Source organism: Myotis nattereri (genome assembly GCF_964212035.1).
Source record: "Myotis nattereri genome assembly, chromosome: 12".
NCBI classification, from domain to species: Eukaryota; Metazoa; Chordata; class Mammalia; order Chiroptera; family Vespertilionidae; genus Myotis; species Myotis nattereri.
The window spans coordinates 77,862,032-77,878,139 of record NC_138087.1 but is presented as its reverse complement, the minus strand read 5'-3'; the positions used below and the strand labels follow the sequence as shown (position 1 = coordinate 77,878,139).

General features: G+C 54.4%; 1 protein-coding gene across 1 annotated transcript; it reads right to left on the bottom strand.

The window, feature by feature from the left end:
- Positions 1-298: 298 nt before the first annotated feature.
- TBC1D13 (TBC1 domain family member 13) lies at positions 299-15,671 on the bottom strand. Its single transcript, XM_081103933.1, has 12 exons — positions 15,620-15,671; positions 14,604-14,677; positions 13,119-13,159; positions 12,474-12,535; positions 12,230-12,329; positions 11,300-11,382; positions 10,067-10,226; positions 6,138-6,348; positions 5,421-5,584; positions 3,752-3,912; positions 3,529-3,586; positions 299-2,726 (listed from the first exon to the last, which is right to left on the bottom strand). The coding sequence occupies exons 1-12, from the start codon at positions 15,640-15,642 to the stop codon at positions 2,661-2,663; spliced, it is 1,203 nt and encodes a 400-aa protein (XP_080960059.1). The 5' UTR covers positions 15,643-15,671; the 3' UTR covers positions 299-2,660.
- Positions 15,672-16,108: the final 437 nt, after the last annotated feature.

Below are 16,108 nucleotides of genomic sequence, written 5' to 3'. Positions count from 1 at the left end.
GTGGGATATGAATGACTTGTTTTATTTACTGGTGTTTGAGTTTTCATAGTTTTTCAATCTAAAAAAACAAACTTGCTCTGAAACCATGATGTAATTACCTTCTTCCCCAGTCCACCCTCCCCCCTTCTCCCAGCTGCAAACTGCCTGCCTGAGTGAGGAGCTACACAGGCTCCACCGCCAAGACTCTCCGGGCCTTTCCTCAGACAACTTTAAGGGCCTCCTGACTCCCCTCCTGCTCAAACTTTTCTTTCTTGCTCTGAGGTCTCAAAGGTTTCAGCCCATTACAGCACCAATGCCCTTTGCAAAGAACACATGATTTATTAAAGACAACTTGTCATCAACAGCATTGATTCAAGAAACAAAACTGATTTCCTTAAAAAACAAAGAACACAAAACACAAAAAACAAACAAAAGCAGACTAACGTTCTGACCCCCTGGAGTGAGCGAGCCCCGCTGAATTCATACTAATAACAGCCCCATCTGTAACGTGGCCCAGTTCCCGGGGCAGCTTCACAAGCAGGAAGCCGGGCACTCGGGCTGTCTGGCAACCTCCCTTGAGAATTTAGAGAAAGGGAATCACCAGGGGTAGGTCCTTTCCTCAGCCAAACCTGGACATGGTCCCTGTGCTCCTGACCTTCATCCAAAAGTCAAGGAGAGGGCACTGGCCTCAGGCCTGCCACTGAGGCAAATCCGATGCAGTGATTCAAGTAGTGTGGCCCCAGAAGGGAAGGCAAGGGGACAGGCGAGAGGGAACGCATCAGGTGCCCTGGGCAGTGTCTGCTGGGTCCCAGGCTGTGACCCACATCTCAGGCTGAGAAGGAGTCAAAGTTGGAACTGAACAAGCCGACAAGTTCTGGGAAGGTGGGCCAGGCTGGTGGGAAGCAGTGTCTCTGTCCAGTGCAAGGTCTTGGAGTCTTCCTTCCAGTTCCAGGACAGAGCTCAGAGCACCCCCAGCAGGAAGGTTCCAGAGGCAGGGGGAGAGGACGCCGAGTCTGACCTCAGAAAGCCCAAAGAACATGCTTCTAACTCCTTTTCTGCCTTCCCAGCTCCACCCACACCCCCAAACCAAGCACTTGCCAATCGGCAATAAATATCCAAGAGTTTGAATAAATAGTAAAAATCTCCCAAAAACTGTGTGTTATGAGAGGTGGTGGCAAACAGGCAAGTGCACAAAGTCCCAGCAGCATCCAAAGCAGTAGGAGCTCCTGGGGGAAGCTGATCCTGGCTCACAGCCTTGCTTATGCGGCAGCAGAGGTCCTGGCTGCCAGCCTCAGGACAGCTATGGGGGCACCAGGGTACCTGCCCGCCAGTCTGAGCAGAGGAGGAAGACCCTTGCCCCATTACCCAGCTGTCCAGACCCAAACCACCTGCCTCCTTACAAAAGGAGGGAAGGGACTTGATCAGAATAAGCCCTTTCTTCCCACTGTCCAGCAGTGGGAGTGGCCAACAGCTCCTGCTCTAAGTGCCTCCACCCCAAATCCTGGGACCAGCCCAAGTGGGTGACCAGCACCCACTTCTGCTTGCTCGGCTCCCCTGGCCCTGACAGGATCCAGGGCCTCTGAGCTCAGCCGGCCCAGGGAGGCTCCCTTTGGTCCCGCTGGCCAATCATGGGACTCGCCCTCCCTGGATGGGCCCTGAAAGCCGCGGGAATGACTACTCTTCTGAAGCACTTGGATCCCAAACCCTGGCGCAGCACCGCCTTAATGTCCTTTTCCTTTGGGGAAATCTCTGGAAGACTCAGCTCTCCCTCCTCCATCCCTGGGCAGAAAGGAGGGTAAGAGGCTCAAAGCCTCACGGGTCATCACTTCTCAGCAGCTTTTGGTTTCCAAGATTGGGGGGGGGCAGGTTCGGGGCGCTCTGGTGAGGCACTGTGGACTCCCTCCCAGTCTGAGAGACCTGGGAGCCTAGGGCTGGGGGTGGGAACAGGGTGCAAAGGCCAAGGGTGACTTCCAGGGGCTTTGCTAAGCCAGACTCCTCATTCTATCTCTGGGTTTCACAGGCGTGGAGCGGAGGAGTGAGGGGAAGAGGCTGGGGATAAGGCACCCCAAGAGAGGAGGGCAGAGGGAGAGCAATGTTGAGGAGCAAAGCCTCTGTGAAAGAGATGGAGGGAGAAGGAGATGGGCAGAGACAGGGGAGAAGCAGAGACCTAGAGGGAATCAAAAACCCTCCCCCACACATCCACACGGATAGACAGACTGACACAGACACACACTCAGTGAGAGGCAGAGGGTGTGGCCTGGGCCTGGCAGCTTCTTGGCTCCCTCAGTGTCACTGTGCCCACGGAGAAGCCTAAGCACCAACCCCCCGAGGTGGTTTCTGGCTCATCTGCCAAGCACCTCCCCCGAGCAGAGCAGGAGGGACCGCTGCCAGTCCCAGCGCCCCCATCTGCCCAGTCCCAGGAAACAACTTCAGAAGCTCCGGCCTCGCTCAGCTGCCTGGGGAAGGGCCCAGGGTTGCAGGGCAGAGAGGGAGCCAGGGCTTGGTGGTCAGGAAGGAGCGTGGCACAGTGTGCCCCCGGGGGAGTGGCCTAGGGGGACGGAGCCAAGTGAGGCCTGGAGCCCCCCCTCGGGCTGGGATCCCACAGGCGTGTCTGTGTTCCAGAAGCCAGAACACGGACCGGTGGTGGCTTCTCTCCCAAACCTGGGCCTCTTGCTGCCAGGCTACTTTGAGTCTTGGAGTTCCTTGGCTTTCTGTAGGATCTGGCAGACATCTGTGATGGGGTAATCCTGGGCACGGGAAAAGCCAACAAGATACCTCTGAAGTCAGCTCCCCCGCTGCCAACCTGTGCCCTTCCCCCTGAGACCTGTCACCATGCTGCATCGGGGGCCCCAGAGGCAGGGGCCACAGGTTATCACCCCCACGTGTAGCTAACATGGCACTCACGGCAGCACTAATGTAACCAAGCCAACCAGCTCCACCCACAGGTCCTGCAGCCCTTCCCTGGGACCAGGACCATTCCTCTCCTCTCTCCCCACCTGGCACTGGGCTGGCCTCTGTCCATACATCAGCTCAAAGGGGCACCTCAAAAGCCCAATCAGGGGGTGCTTATGCCTATTTACAGATCTACTCAGTAAAGTTATTGCAAACAAACCCCAGGCCAGGTGTTGAAGAAATTGAGGCCTAGAGAGCTTATTACTTGGCTTAGGTCACATGACTCGCAGAGCAGAACAAAGATGTGAGCCTAGCACTGTCTGACCATTGAGCCCATGTTCTTAACCACTGAGCCCCACTTTCCTGCTCCAGGTCTGGGCATGACTACCTCCGAGCACTATCACGTACTGGGCACCGCTGTGTCCCAGGTACAATGAACAGGTACAGCACTTAGTTCAGAGAGGCCAAGTCATTCACTCAAGGCCACCCTACACTCAAGGTCAGTGCCAAAGCCGGATTCAAACCCATCCAAACCCAGATCTGCATCAGGGGTCCAGACTTTTAAGCCTTGCTACACTCCACTGCTCTGACCCAGCCTGTCCCAGCAGCTGGCAGCGGGTGGGCGCTCGGTAAGTGTCTGCCTCTGAACACCATTACCTGAAGGAGCCGCATGTTCACAGTGAAATCCCCTTCCAGCAACTGCTCCCGGATCAATCTAAGTAAGGAAAACAAGCAGCAAAACGCTGGGACCCTGGGCTGCGCTGAGTGCAGGCCCCGCCCAGCCCCTTCCCGCTCACCACCCGCACCCAAGGTTCCCAGCGCCTCCCTCCAGCCTGGTGAGGGCAGTCCCGCCCGCCCCTCTGCTCATGGCCACACTCACATGAGCATGGCGCAGCAGACGAGGAGGAGGAAGTCAAAGCGGCTGTCATCAGCGAAGAGGGAGTCCCAGATACGGATGACATCAGGCAGCAAGAACTCCTGGGACAGCAGCAGCGTCAGCCAGCGGAAGGCAAAGAACTGGGGCTTGATATTCTGCTCTTGCTGGGGAGACAAGGCGCGCAGTAGGTGCAAGAACCCGTGTTGGCTGGTAGCCATGTCACATCATGTAGTCTTTAAATGTAAATTCAGATAAACAGCAGGGCCCGGGACCTCACCGAGGAGGCAGCAGGCCAGGGGTGAGCGCCAGGCACTCGGGGGGATAGCCCTAGACCGTCTAGATAGCCTCGCTCGGTTAAAGGGGTAGCTGCTGCTTGCTGACAACCCATGTTGTCATATCTTCTGATATGTTTAAAGAGAAGCCATAAACCCAAACTTACATAAACTCTCTAGATTTATAAATGACAGCTCCGATTATTTTAAAACACTGCACAGCCCTCGCCTCTGTGGCTCAGCTGGTTGGGCACATCCCATGCACCAAGAGATTGCTGGTTCAATTCCTGGTCAGGGCACATGCCCAGGAGGCGGGATCCATCCCCAGTAGGGGGAGTGCAGGAGACAGCTAATCGATGTTCTGCTCTCAGTCAATGTTTCTCTTTCTCTCTAACTCTTCCTTCCTCTCACTCTAAAAATCAATACAAATATTAAAGAAAACTCTGTACAGATTATAGACAGAGAGTCCATTAACTGGCACTTACTATAAGTCAGTCTTGTGCTTAGCATGTTAAATATATTACCTCACTTATTTACTCCACAGGACAACCCTACAAGCAAATTATTCCCAGCAGAGATGAGCCCTCTGGTCAGCCACAGTGAATATTAACTGAAAAACTGCAATCCCGGTAAGCCAAGGTTTCAGGTTCAATCTCTGGTCAGGGCACACACAAGAATCAACCAATGAATGCATAAGTCAACAGAACAAATCGATGTTTCTCTCTCTCTCCCTTCCTCTCTCCAATCAATTAAAATTAAAAAATAAAACAGCAAAAAAATAAATCTATATTTGTTTAAAAATATCTTGATATAAATTTTTTTATTCCCAAAACTGTTTGTTTATATATAATTTTTTTACTGAAATGTTTTATGAAATACACTACAGTTTTTAAAAATTTTTCTGGCCCTGACCAGTTTGGCTCAGTGGATAGAGCGTCGCCTGCGGACTGAGGGGTCCCAGGTTCAATTCCGGGGGCGGGCACATCCCCAGTGGGGGGTGTTCAGGAGGCAGCTGATCGATGTTTCTCTCTCATCGATGTTTCTAATTCTCTATCCCTCTCCCTTCCTCTCTGTAAAAAATCAATAAAATATATTTTAAAAAATTTTTTCTGAACTTTTAAAAATGAAATTCACCCTTTCTCAGGGGACAAAAAGGCTGAACTAATTAAGTGCCTGGCACACAATGGGCACCCTATCAACTCCCCTTGCCTGCCAGCCTGCCTGGACTACCGGCATCTGCCGCCGGTCTCTCGGCAGAGGATCACCGTTCCCTAGCAACAGCAGCCACTTTCAATCCCCAGACTCAAGCCAGAGCTCGCCCCGGACCTGGGATGCTCAGGAAGTCTGGCCCTTTCCACCTGTCTGCCGTAGCCTCGCCCGGGTGGGCCGGGGGTCCTCACCAATTTCAGGTAGAGCTCCACATCCTTATCCTTCAAGGTGGAGTACACCTTTTCCATCTTGTAGGTGATGCCACACTGTGAGTCGTCCAGGCTCTTGATGAAGTTGTCCCGTATCTCAGCCATGAGGTTGGTGAAGCAAAAGAAGGTGTCTGCCTCGGCGTGCTCTGGACGAGACAGGCAGGGTGAAGGCAGCCGAAAGGGAGCTGGTGCCCTCCTGAGACCCACCCCAAATCTCACCTATGACATCCTCCCTTCACCTCTGAGTCTCACCGAGTCACAACACCCCACGGTCAGGCTCAGTACCTTCTCTGTCCTTGACCACTCTCCATCCCAATACTAAGGACATCACCTCTCTCCTCTCACGTCTTCTGGTAACACTACACTCGCTTAGCAATTGATTATTCTCTTCTGAGGACATTTTTCAAATCATTATTTATTTAAATCCTATCATTCAGTTTCTTGTATAACATCTCATGCCCCCTATCAAATATTCGGTTACAAATATCAAGAGCTCAGTACACTGCCAACGTTCTAGCAAGTCTGAGCTGGGATGGATCTGAGAGGATCCAGGCCAACCCCATATCTGACAGAGGGAGAATGGAGGCCCAGAGAGAGGCTGTGAGCTGCAGTCTGAAAAAGCCCACGGGCCTGGCTTTCTTTGGTCCATTTTTTAAGGAGCCGGCAACAAGGGATGTGGGCAGCCAAGAGCCCTTTTACCTTTCCACTCGTTGTTGGGGTCGGTGGCAAAGGTATAGTAGAGGGGCCCCACGATCTCGTTCATGCCCTGCACGTAAGCGATGCCAGGGTTGAGCTTGGCATAGATGAACAGGATCCGCTCCACCACCTCCCAGTGGGCCTCACAGCCATTGGGCAGCACCTCGTACTCATTCAGGGATGATGGCGTTGAGTGCTTGTGTGGGGAGCTCATCTGGGGAGAAGAGGAGGAGCCCATTAAGACGGTGGGTGGCATTATGGACAATATGGTCTCATCAGCAATGTCTACCATTAAGTTTAAACTTAACCTCCAGCTAATGGGAAATACAGGGCATAGAGGAACGTGCCCAGGAGGAAAAGCAGACAAAGCCAGAAGGTGGGCTATTCTACAAGACAGCTGGACCCAAATCTAATTTGCAGTGGTAAGCCCTGGCTGGCTTGGTGAGAGTGGTTAGAGCACTGGCCCGAGGACGGAAGGGTCTCGGGTTCAATTCCCAGTCAAGGAGACAAACCTCGGTTGTAGGTTTGATCCCCAGGCCCTGTTCGGGCGAGTGTGGGAGACAACCAGTCGATGTGTCCCCCTCACATCGATGTTTCTCTGTCTCCTCCTTTCCACTCTCTCTCTAAAGACCAATGGAGCCGTAACCAGTTTGGCTCAGTGGATAGAGCGTCGACCTGCGGACTCAAGGGTCCCAGGTTCGATTCCGGTCAAGGGCACGTAACTTGGTTGCAGGCACATCCTCACTAGAGAGTGTGCAGGAGGCAGCTGATCGATGTTTCTCTCTCATCGATATTTCTAACTCTCTATCCCTCTCCCCTCCTCTCTGTAAAAAATCAATATTATTTAAAAAAAAAAGACCAATGGAGAAAATATCCTCGGGTGAGGATTAAAAAAAAAAAAATTTACAGTGATAAAAGCCAAAAACACTGCTTCCCTTTGTGGAGAGGGGTACTGACTGGGAAGGGGCATTTCCTGCATAATAAAAACATTCCGTGTCTTGTTCTGGTTGGCAGTCACACAGATATATACATAAGGAAAAATCCATCCCGTTGTGTACCTGAGATCTGTGCATTTTACTGCATGTTAAGTTATACTTCAATTTAGAAAACAAAACTTCAAATATGTCAAAACAGAGAACTGGCTAAGAGTCTTCAAAAAGTGAAATGCTGTGGGGGTTGGGGGAAGGGAAGGCTGCTCCAGACCAAGAGCCTAAAGAAACAGCATCCCGCCCCAGCCGGTGTGGCTCAGTGGATAGAGCATCGGCCTGCGGGCTGAAGGGTCCCAGGTTCAATTCCGGTCAGGGGCATGTACCTTGGTTGGGGGCACATCCCCAGTAGGGGGTGTGCAGGAGGCAGCTGATCGATGTTTCTCTCTCATCGATGTTTCTAACTCTCTATCTCTCTCCCTTCCTCTCTGTAAAAAATCAATAAAATATATTTAAGAAAAAAAGAAAGAAACAGCATCCCAAGGCGGCCCATGAACCCGATCGGGGCCTGGTTTGGGAGTAAAAACACACAAAAATATTCGTAGCGCAACTGAGGACACACAGTCATGGACTGGACGTTAGGAGTTATCATGCAACCGTTATCTTCCTGGCTGTGTTAGTGCTGAGGAGGGGGGCCTTATTCCCAGAGAAGCCTGCTGAAGTACTGGGGGGGAGGGGGGAGTCTAGGACACCTGCAACTTACGCTCTGTAACACAAAACAAATACGGCCAAATGTTAACAGTCGTTAAATTTAGCTGGAAAGTACATAAGTATGTAAGTATGCATCATAAGCATACTTTTTAACAGAAATACTTTTTGCATTTTTTGTATTTATTGTATCCAGACCAGGAAACGAAGGAGGCTGTGAGTCTCACCAAGTCACTGCACCCCCACGGTCAGGCTCAGTACCTTCTCTGTCCTTGACCACTCTCCATCCCAATACTAAGGACATCAGCTTTCCTCTCACGTCCTCTGGTAACACTGTACACTCGCTTAGCAATTGATTACATTCTCTTTCAATTTTTCTGAATGTTTTGAAAGTTTCATAAGAAAATAGTGGAGATGATAATCCCTGCTTAAAACTTATGAAATAGAGCAGAAGTCCCCAACACCGGCTGCCCATCAGGTCCTCGGGAGCCTGGGGTCACCTGGATGAGAGCCTCAGGCAAGCCCAGGCAGGGACAGTGCAGGAAACTGTCCTGGAAGTGCAGGGCCCTCGGGCGTTTCAACTCCCTTTCCCGTTATATGTACACGTGCGTGCGTATACATGCACATACATGTGCAGACACACATACATGACTTCGTTTACTGAGAGCTCTCTGTGCAAGACAGTGCTCCACAAGCATGCCTCACTGTCATGCTCTGAACAACCTAGAATATTCTCTCAACATTCACTTTCAAGATAAGGAAACAGAGGCTCAGAAAAGTTAGGTCACTCATCATGTCTGGCATTGAGTGGTGGCATTAGGATTTGAACCCAGACTTGCTGACTCCAGAACCTGAGGTCCAGGCCTCTGAGCATGCCCAGGGCTTTCCAGCTTTCCAGGAATCTGCCCGGCCATGACCTCATTTCATCTTGGCAATTCAAAAGCCAGGCCGGGCAGAAACGCTTACCCCCAGCCCACAGAAGAGGAGATGGACGCCGAGGAAGGTAAGCCCAGTATGGCTCGCCCGGAGTTAAACAGGTGGTCAGCTTTCACTCAGGCTGCCCCACCACAGTCCAGAGTCTTGGCATGAAGCTCCTGGTCAGCTGCTCTGCCCCAGGACAAGGTCCAAACCTAACATGGGTAAGAGCTCAGCTCTCCGCCCAGTGACCAGTGAAACGAATGGCAGAGCCAGGTGCTGCAGCCGGGACGCACGCAGCCCTGCCTCACTCAGCCAGCATTCGGCTCCTGCAGCAACCCCGCTGTCGCAGGCAGGCGGCCCCTGGGACCAGCGGTAACAGCCATCACCCTGCAGCAGGAAGTGCTGCTCTCCGACAGACATAGAGCCTTGACCAGTCGTTCCACTTGGAGGGAAAAGCTCCGCAGTAGCATCTGTCTAGCTTTTTGGAGACTACAGGGAAGAGTTTTTTCTGTGTTGAAGGCAGTGAAAAGTTCAGAGCTCCGGGTACCAAACCAGTAGGTGTAAGTCAGGAAATAAGGTTATACACTCATTTGGCTATAGTTACAGGAGCCTGAAAAGACTGGGGTTCAAACCCTCGGCATGGCCTGGGCAGCACCAGTCCTTGCTCCACCCCAGCCCCAGCTCCCACCCGCTCCTGCCTGAGCAATGCAGCCACCTCCTAGCCCCCCTCCACCGCTGCTCCTGCCCTTCAGGTCAACACCCCCACAGCGCCAACAGCGATCTCTTACAAGAGCAGCCCCGAATGACATCACTGTCCGGCTCAGAATGCCACCAGGGCCCCCAGCCCTCAGGATAAAGGCCCGTGTGGCCTCACCACCACTGACCTCTCCAGTGTCCCCCAGCAACCTTCTCTCCCTTTCCCTCTGCTTCTAGCCACACCGGACACCTGTACTCCCTGAACACACCACACCACCTCCTGCCCAAAGACCGGCATATACGCCCTCCTCCCCCCTGGAATGCTCTGTCCTCCTAGCTCTTCGAGCATAAGCTTAAATGTCACTTTCTCAGAGAACTCTTCCCTGACATCCAGGCCAGGTCAGCTCCCCACCCATCAATCTCCCATCATACCTGGAATTACTTTTTAAAGAGCCATCTCCACTACAATAGCCGCCTGGCTCCTTCGCTGCACTGCAGGGACCTCCCCCAGTAGCCATTACATCCAGCCTTGAACTTGATCCCTGACTCTCCAGAAAGAGCCCTGGCAGGACTGAACTTGTCTTGAGAAACTGTCAGGACAGACGGCCCTGGGGCCAGTGGCCAAGGGAAGCAGGGAGGAAAAGGCTGTCATGGGGAGTCCCTGACTCCCAGGCTGCCTCTCACATTTGTGACCCCGCTCCGGTTCCGGGCCACGGTCTGGGACTTCAGCGTCGTCTGCTCCACCCGCTTACGGAGGGTCTCAAACTCGTTCTGGGGGTCCAGGATGAGGAGGCACGGGTACTCGGTGGGCCTCTGGAAGAAGGACATGTCTGGGCACAGCCTCCTGTCAAGAGGGAACAGGGGAGAGTACTGTTACTCAGGATGGAGGCGTTGGACATTCCCAGCATCCCAAAAGACATTTTTTTAAAAATTAGTAACATTATGCATATTGTTAACTTAGTTTTTAAGAGGCAATATAATCATTATAACATATACCCATATTCTTATGTATTTGCAGATAGATACACACACATATATATACTTTTTAAAGTGTCCTTATTGATCTTAAGATCCAACTCGTCCCTTAAATCACAAACATCTTTCCATGTCAAAAACATCTAATATGTACAAGAGTGTTAGCTGCAGGTGGGCTAGGATGGTTATGATGCACATTGTACGGTAAAATATTACACAGCTGACCTGGGAAACAAATGTCCAAGACAAAGTGAGAGGAAAAGCAAGTCCAAGGTCCAACGCGTCTCCCTCCATGAGCTTTAACCACGCGCTCTTTAAACAGCCCAACTCCCCGGGCTCTCAGGGCCTCGCACAGGCAGATCCACCACAGCCTTTCCCTCCCGCCTCCCCAGGCCCCTGACTCCCCAGAGCTCAGCCGGAACACTGCTTCCTCAGGCAAGGCGTCCTGAATACCTCGAAACACCCTGAACGCTTCCTTCAGAGCATTTACCATAAACACTAATGACACAAATGTGTGGAACACCTGTCTTCCCATCCCCCCTACCCCCCACCCCGCCCCACACGGTCCTAGGCTCCTTTGGGAGGGACATGTCTGTCTACTCAGTGCTCAATCCTGAGCTCGGCACTAGCGTTGCCATGGAGCAGGGGCTCGATATCCATCTGTTAAAGGAATGATCAGATGAACCATAAATGCCCAGGACAACTGAGACTAAGGCAGGGAGAAGAGAGAGCTGGGCACCGGCGAGCACAGGGACCCACACACACACTCCCTGCACTCGCCAGCCCATTCTCAGGCCCGCATCGCTGACTGCCCAGACCTCCCACCAGCAGCTCCTCACACCCCCACTGGACCCCGTGGGCCTAGGCTGGGAAGGAAAAGGACAGGACTGGGACCGCGCAGGAGTCCCATGGACCCACGCCCAGCCCGGGCACCCTGCTTACCGGACGTCTTTGTCGATCTGCAACAGCACCTCGTTGTCCTTGAAATATGTGTTCCACCGGCTGTCGGGGTTGGGGTTGAGTGGCTGTGGGGAGAAAACAAGCTGCTAGCTTAGGCCTAGCGAGAGCTCCACAGTCAGAGACGTTCTGAGGCCTGAGCAGTGGCCTCACACCACCAATCCCATCACAGGCCCGGCAGTGGCTCCGAGACGCCTGTGAGCTACAGGGGAGCAGCACAGGCCACTGCAGCCTCCCAAACCCCGTTCCACCACAGCTAACAGCCAAGGCCTGCTGCCTGCTCTGAGGACACCCCTGCCTGGAGGACGCTATTCCTTCTGTCTACTGCTCTGGCTCTAGAATGCTGCATAGGACAGGTTCTCACTAAATGCTTGCTGACTGAATGAATGGGTGAATGAATGAATGCCGTGTCTTGGAGTCTAACTCATCAAATCAAAGCTTTGAGTCACTAACTGCAATCCTTGGAGGAGGGGCCTGGTGTGGTCCATCTCCACTTCTCACACTGGGGGCACGCAGACGACACTCAGTGCTGGAGAGCGAAGGGGGCTTCCTCCAGGCCACAGAAAGGCAGTCCCCCTCACTCCACCTGCTCTGGCTTTCTTCAACTATCAGGTCACAGAGCCTACGCCAGGAACAGGGTGAGGAGGAAAGGAGACGATGCGGCGGAGACCGGGCCCAGGGCTGCTCACCGCACTCCGAGCCCCAGCTATCACCGAGATTGCTGCCTGGGCCCGGGGAAGGGGGGAGACGAAGGCCTTCAGGGGAAGAGCAGCCACATGAAGAAAGGAGGTACTGAAGGGCCAGAGGGGACCGAGACCAGCTGCACCATCCTCTGGGGTGGGGGGACTTTGCCCACTCAAAGCCCACACCCTCTCCACCCTGTAGCCCCAGTCCCTGCTGCTGACCCCTACGCACATGGTCCTCAAAGGTCACATCCTCTCTGGACACACCCATGTTGGCCTTGGCAATGCCGGGCTGGATAATCATTTCCCTCAGGAACTGGGAATATAGCTCCCTGCCGGAGAGAAGAGAAGGGAGGGGTAATTCCCAAAGGTCTTGCCCAGGGAGCCCGGAACAGGAGGCAGGTCAGGCTCGGCACCACCTGCTCTGTCTGATACAAAGACCCTCTCGTCATCCTCCTTTCTCCAGGCCTACCTACCTCTGCTTGGCCAGGATGGCGGTCCATGAGGCTCTCTCCAACGGGAGGTAGTTTAAGAGAATCTGCAGAGCAAGAGGAGCAAAGCTCTGGTGACTCCCCAGCCAGCCCTGGGCAGCAGGCAGAGGCTGACAGGCCTCAAGCAAAACCCCTGACAATGCCCAGAGAAGACATGATGGGCTGAGCCCAGGTGTGGGTATGGGCTGGGGGAGCCTCCCCTTCCTCCCGACTGCCGCCCCCCTCCTTTATCCCAAACCAGGCCTTTCCTCTTCTCCTCACACAGACTCTTCCAAATGATAATGAGACCTTGTGCTCAAATGGGCTGGAAGCGAGGAGACTGGGCTTCCAGTCACACCACTTAATCCTTTTGGACAAAGCACAGCCTTTTCTGTCCCAATGTGCCTCACTCCCACTGCTCTGCCTGAACCAGGACCCAAAGGGCTTCACGGGCATTACAAAGTGTTCCGTCCCCAAAGGGACCCTGCAGGGGACACCAAGAGGAACCGAAAACCCAGGACTTCCCAGAAAAGCTTCCCCAGACAAAGCAAGGAAAGGCACAGAACAGAAAGAAGGGGCTGGGGGTGGGGGCAGCCCATGCAGGAACCAGGGCCTCTCAGCAGAGCAGAAGCCCACCCCAGGCACACCCACCTTCCAGCAGAGGCACCGCAGTCCGCCCTCACAGGGGATGCCTGTGGACACAGCACGCAAAGGTCACACCCTAGGCCAGAGCCCCAGAACCCCCCAGCCCTCCACCTTGGAGCCAGTCCGCAGGGAGTAGAGTGAGCAAGAAGTAGTTCTTCAAGAATCATTTTCTGCCACAAAAGTTCCTAGGCTAGATGCTAATCCTGTGTGTACTTTCTCTCCATGACCCCTGACCCCTGACCCCTGTCCCCAGCCCAGAGCTCCCTCTATCTGGCATATTCTTTTGAGAACTACACTTCCTCATCCTAGAAATTCCTTCCTCGGAGCAACCTGCACCAACCACCATCTCTTCCCAATCAGGCAGATCACCCATTATAAGTAATGGCTCCGTGACTTCATCGCATCCCTCACAGCTCTGATCGCAGAACGTGATCTGTGTACTTATTTAACATCTTAACTCTTACTATGGGAAAGCCCCAGCAGGACCAGAACCACATCTGACTTCCATTCCCGGCCACAAGGATGTGTGGCATGTAAACTAAGCTACAGGTGCTAAGTACTTCGTGCTTTATGGACCTGACTGCACTTCACCCTCATCTTACAGATAAAGAACGCCACCAAGGACTCAGGACACAGGTCGGTCTGACTCCAGAGGTCACACTTTCACCACGACCCACCGCAGACTGCCCCCTCCAGGGCCTGGCGGATTCCTCAGCCCAGCGCAGTTCCCAGGCCCCTCGCGAGCTGCAGGCAGGGCCTAAGTATCACTCCTGACAGAAAGGCAACCTTCTCCTGCAACACTGTCAGAGACCTGGTAGTGCAGCGGCTGCTACGCTGTCCCTACCTGCCTGGAACAGGAGCTAATGCCCCATCTCAGAATCTGCGATGGGAAGCGGGGAGCCACCTGAGAATTCCTCGCTGACCAAAGTACAAAGGCTGAACGGTGACAAGAAGCTACGCAGAACACCCGGGGGGGCTTTCCAAGATGAAGGTTAACCAAGCCAGCAAGGGCCACGTCCGGCCCTGCTGAGAACCGCTCCATCGGCCAGCTGCTCGAGGCTGGAAACTTTCTCACCGTCAACCAAAGTTCACTATCGCCTCGGGAGGCTTTGATCCCCGGCCAGGGAGAGAACCAGGAACTACTCCGCAGCTCACCAAATTCTGCCACTCGGGGAGCTTGCTGGAATGAGGGAATTCGGGGCTCAGCTCAAGAAGCCTCCTCCCCACGCCCTGACTGCCATCTCCCGTCCTCTGAGTTATTCCAAGGAGGCAATAGCATCATTCAGACACCAATGACGGACCCTCAGGCCCACAGGTGAGCTAACTGTGGCCGCTAACTGTGGCTCAGGGGAGTCCCTGGCGGGTCAGCTCCACGGGATCTGGAGAAGCTCCAAGGGGCAGGCTGGCCCCCAAAACCGAGCAGGTCTGGCCTTGGGGCACCTTCCCCTCCATCCTCGCCACAAACTCCGAAAACGGAGCAATGCCTCTCACCACTAAAGCTGAGTTCCCGAAGCTTTCCCAAGGCGATGGTGGGCTCCTTCAGGACATCCTGGAAATCCGCAATCCTAGAAGGCGGGAGGGGGAGGCAAATGAGACCCGCCCAAACCGAAGACCACAGGCTGGTGGCCACTCCCAAGCCCGCGGCTCCCGCAGACCACCCCTCTCCAACCTGCTCCTCCCTCCCCTTCAGAGGGCAAAGCGCATGGAGGTCCGCATCCGAGTCAGCTCTGGGGAGCTACAGAACTACAGGTCACCTCTTCCCCTCAGCTCAGAAACGCGGAGATATTCCTGTGTGGAGGTTCTCAAACAAGCATCGTGAAGTCAGACACAGTCTAACATTGAGTGAGCTGGCATTTATCGGGCACTTCCTGCCGGCCAGGTCCGGCCCACAGCTCCACGCTCTGAACTCAATGAACCCTTAGGAACCAGGAGTAATCTGACCCACAGACAGCGGACCCGTGTAACCTGCAGGCAGCTCTCCAGGCTCAAAAATATAATCATGAGAAGGCCTCTGGGCCTGCCTGCAGGCAAGGGCAAAAGGTTTAAAACCACAAATGCTGGAGGAAAACTGAAGGATGAGCACAATGTAGCCAAGCCTGCAGGATCTGGCTGGGAGAGGGGGCAGACGGGAAAATTCAGGTTTCCTCGCATTTCCATTAAGAAATGAGCACGGCGGATGCGAAGTCTTTGGAGAGAGGAGGGTACTGAGGGCTCACAAGGGTGACAAGGAAGGCGGGGGAGGCCTGAGGAACTGGGCACGGAGGCCCTGAGTGAGGAAGGCGCCAGGGGAAGAGGGAACCCAGGGCGAGAGACAGACAAGCGGTGCACCCCGGGGGTGCAGGAGCAGTGCCTCCACTCCGTGCCCGCTCAGGCCCACAGGCGATGAGGCTGGGAGGTGGGCGCCCGAGCCCCTCTGCCCGGGGGCTGCGGGTGCCTGGCCGCATCCGCACGCCCTCCGCGGGGCAGGAGTGGCGGCCTGGGCAGGGGTGGCCCGGCCGGGCCCTTACCGGCTCTTGTGCAGACTCGACATGGTGTTGACTTCCGGATCCCCCCGCCGCCTCCGCCGCCCCCAGGACGCGGGACGCTCAGCATAGGCCTCCGACCGGAAACGCAGCCGCCCGCGTGCGTGTTCCGTGCCGCTCCGCCCCCGCTCACGTGCCGCCTCCTTCCCAGTGGCCACGCCCCCCTTCCCCTAGGCCACGCCCCACCCCTATCCAGCCCGCGGATCCCGTGGCCAAGGTTGAGGGCGCTGACCGTGTGCCCTAAGGTTCCGCCCGGCGCTTCCCTGGGCCTCCGTTTCCATCTACGCAATATACCTGTCACCGTCTCGCTCCTTACACGGTCCTCACCCGCAATAAACTATTGCGTCCTTGTTCCAGGGATGTACTCTCCCTGCTGACCTATACGGGTAATTTCACTACGAAATCTTCCACCCCTACAGCAGTAATCGATCGCACGGAGCAGATGCTTCAAGAAATATTGGGTGGAAAACGGGA

Excerpts from the sequence above, each read along its gene's own strand:
- TBC1D13 (XM_081103933.1), bottom strand. The coding sequence starts at position 15,642 with ATGTCGAGTCTGCACAAGAGCCG. Across the intron at positions 11,383-12,229 it reads ATGTGACCTTTGAGGACCAT|CCACTCAACCCCAACCCCGA; the intron begins GTGCGTAGGGGT and ends TTCTCCCCACAG. Across the intron at positions 3,587-3,751 it reads GTCTGCTGCGCCATGCTCAT|ATTGATCCGGGAGCAGTTGC; the intron begins GTGAGTGTGGCC and ends TTCCTTACTTAG.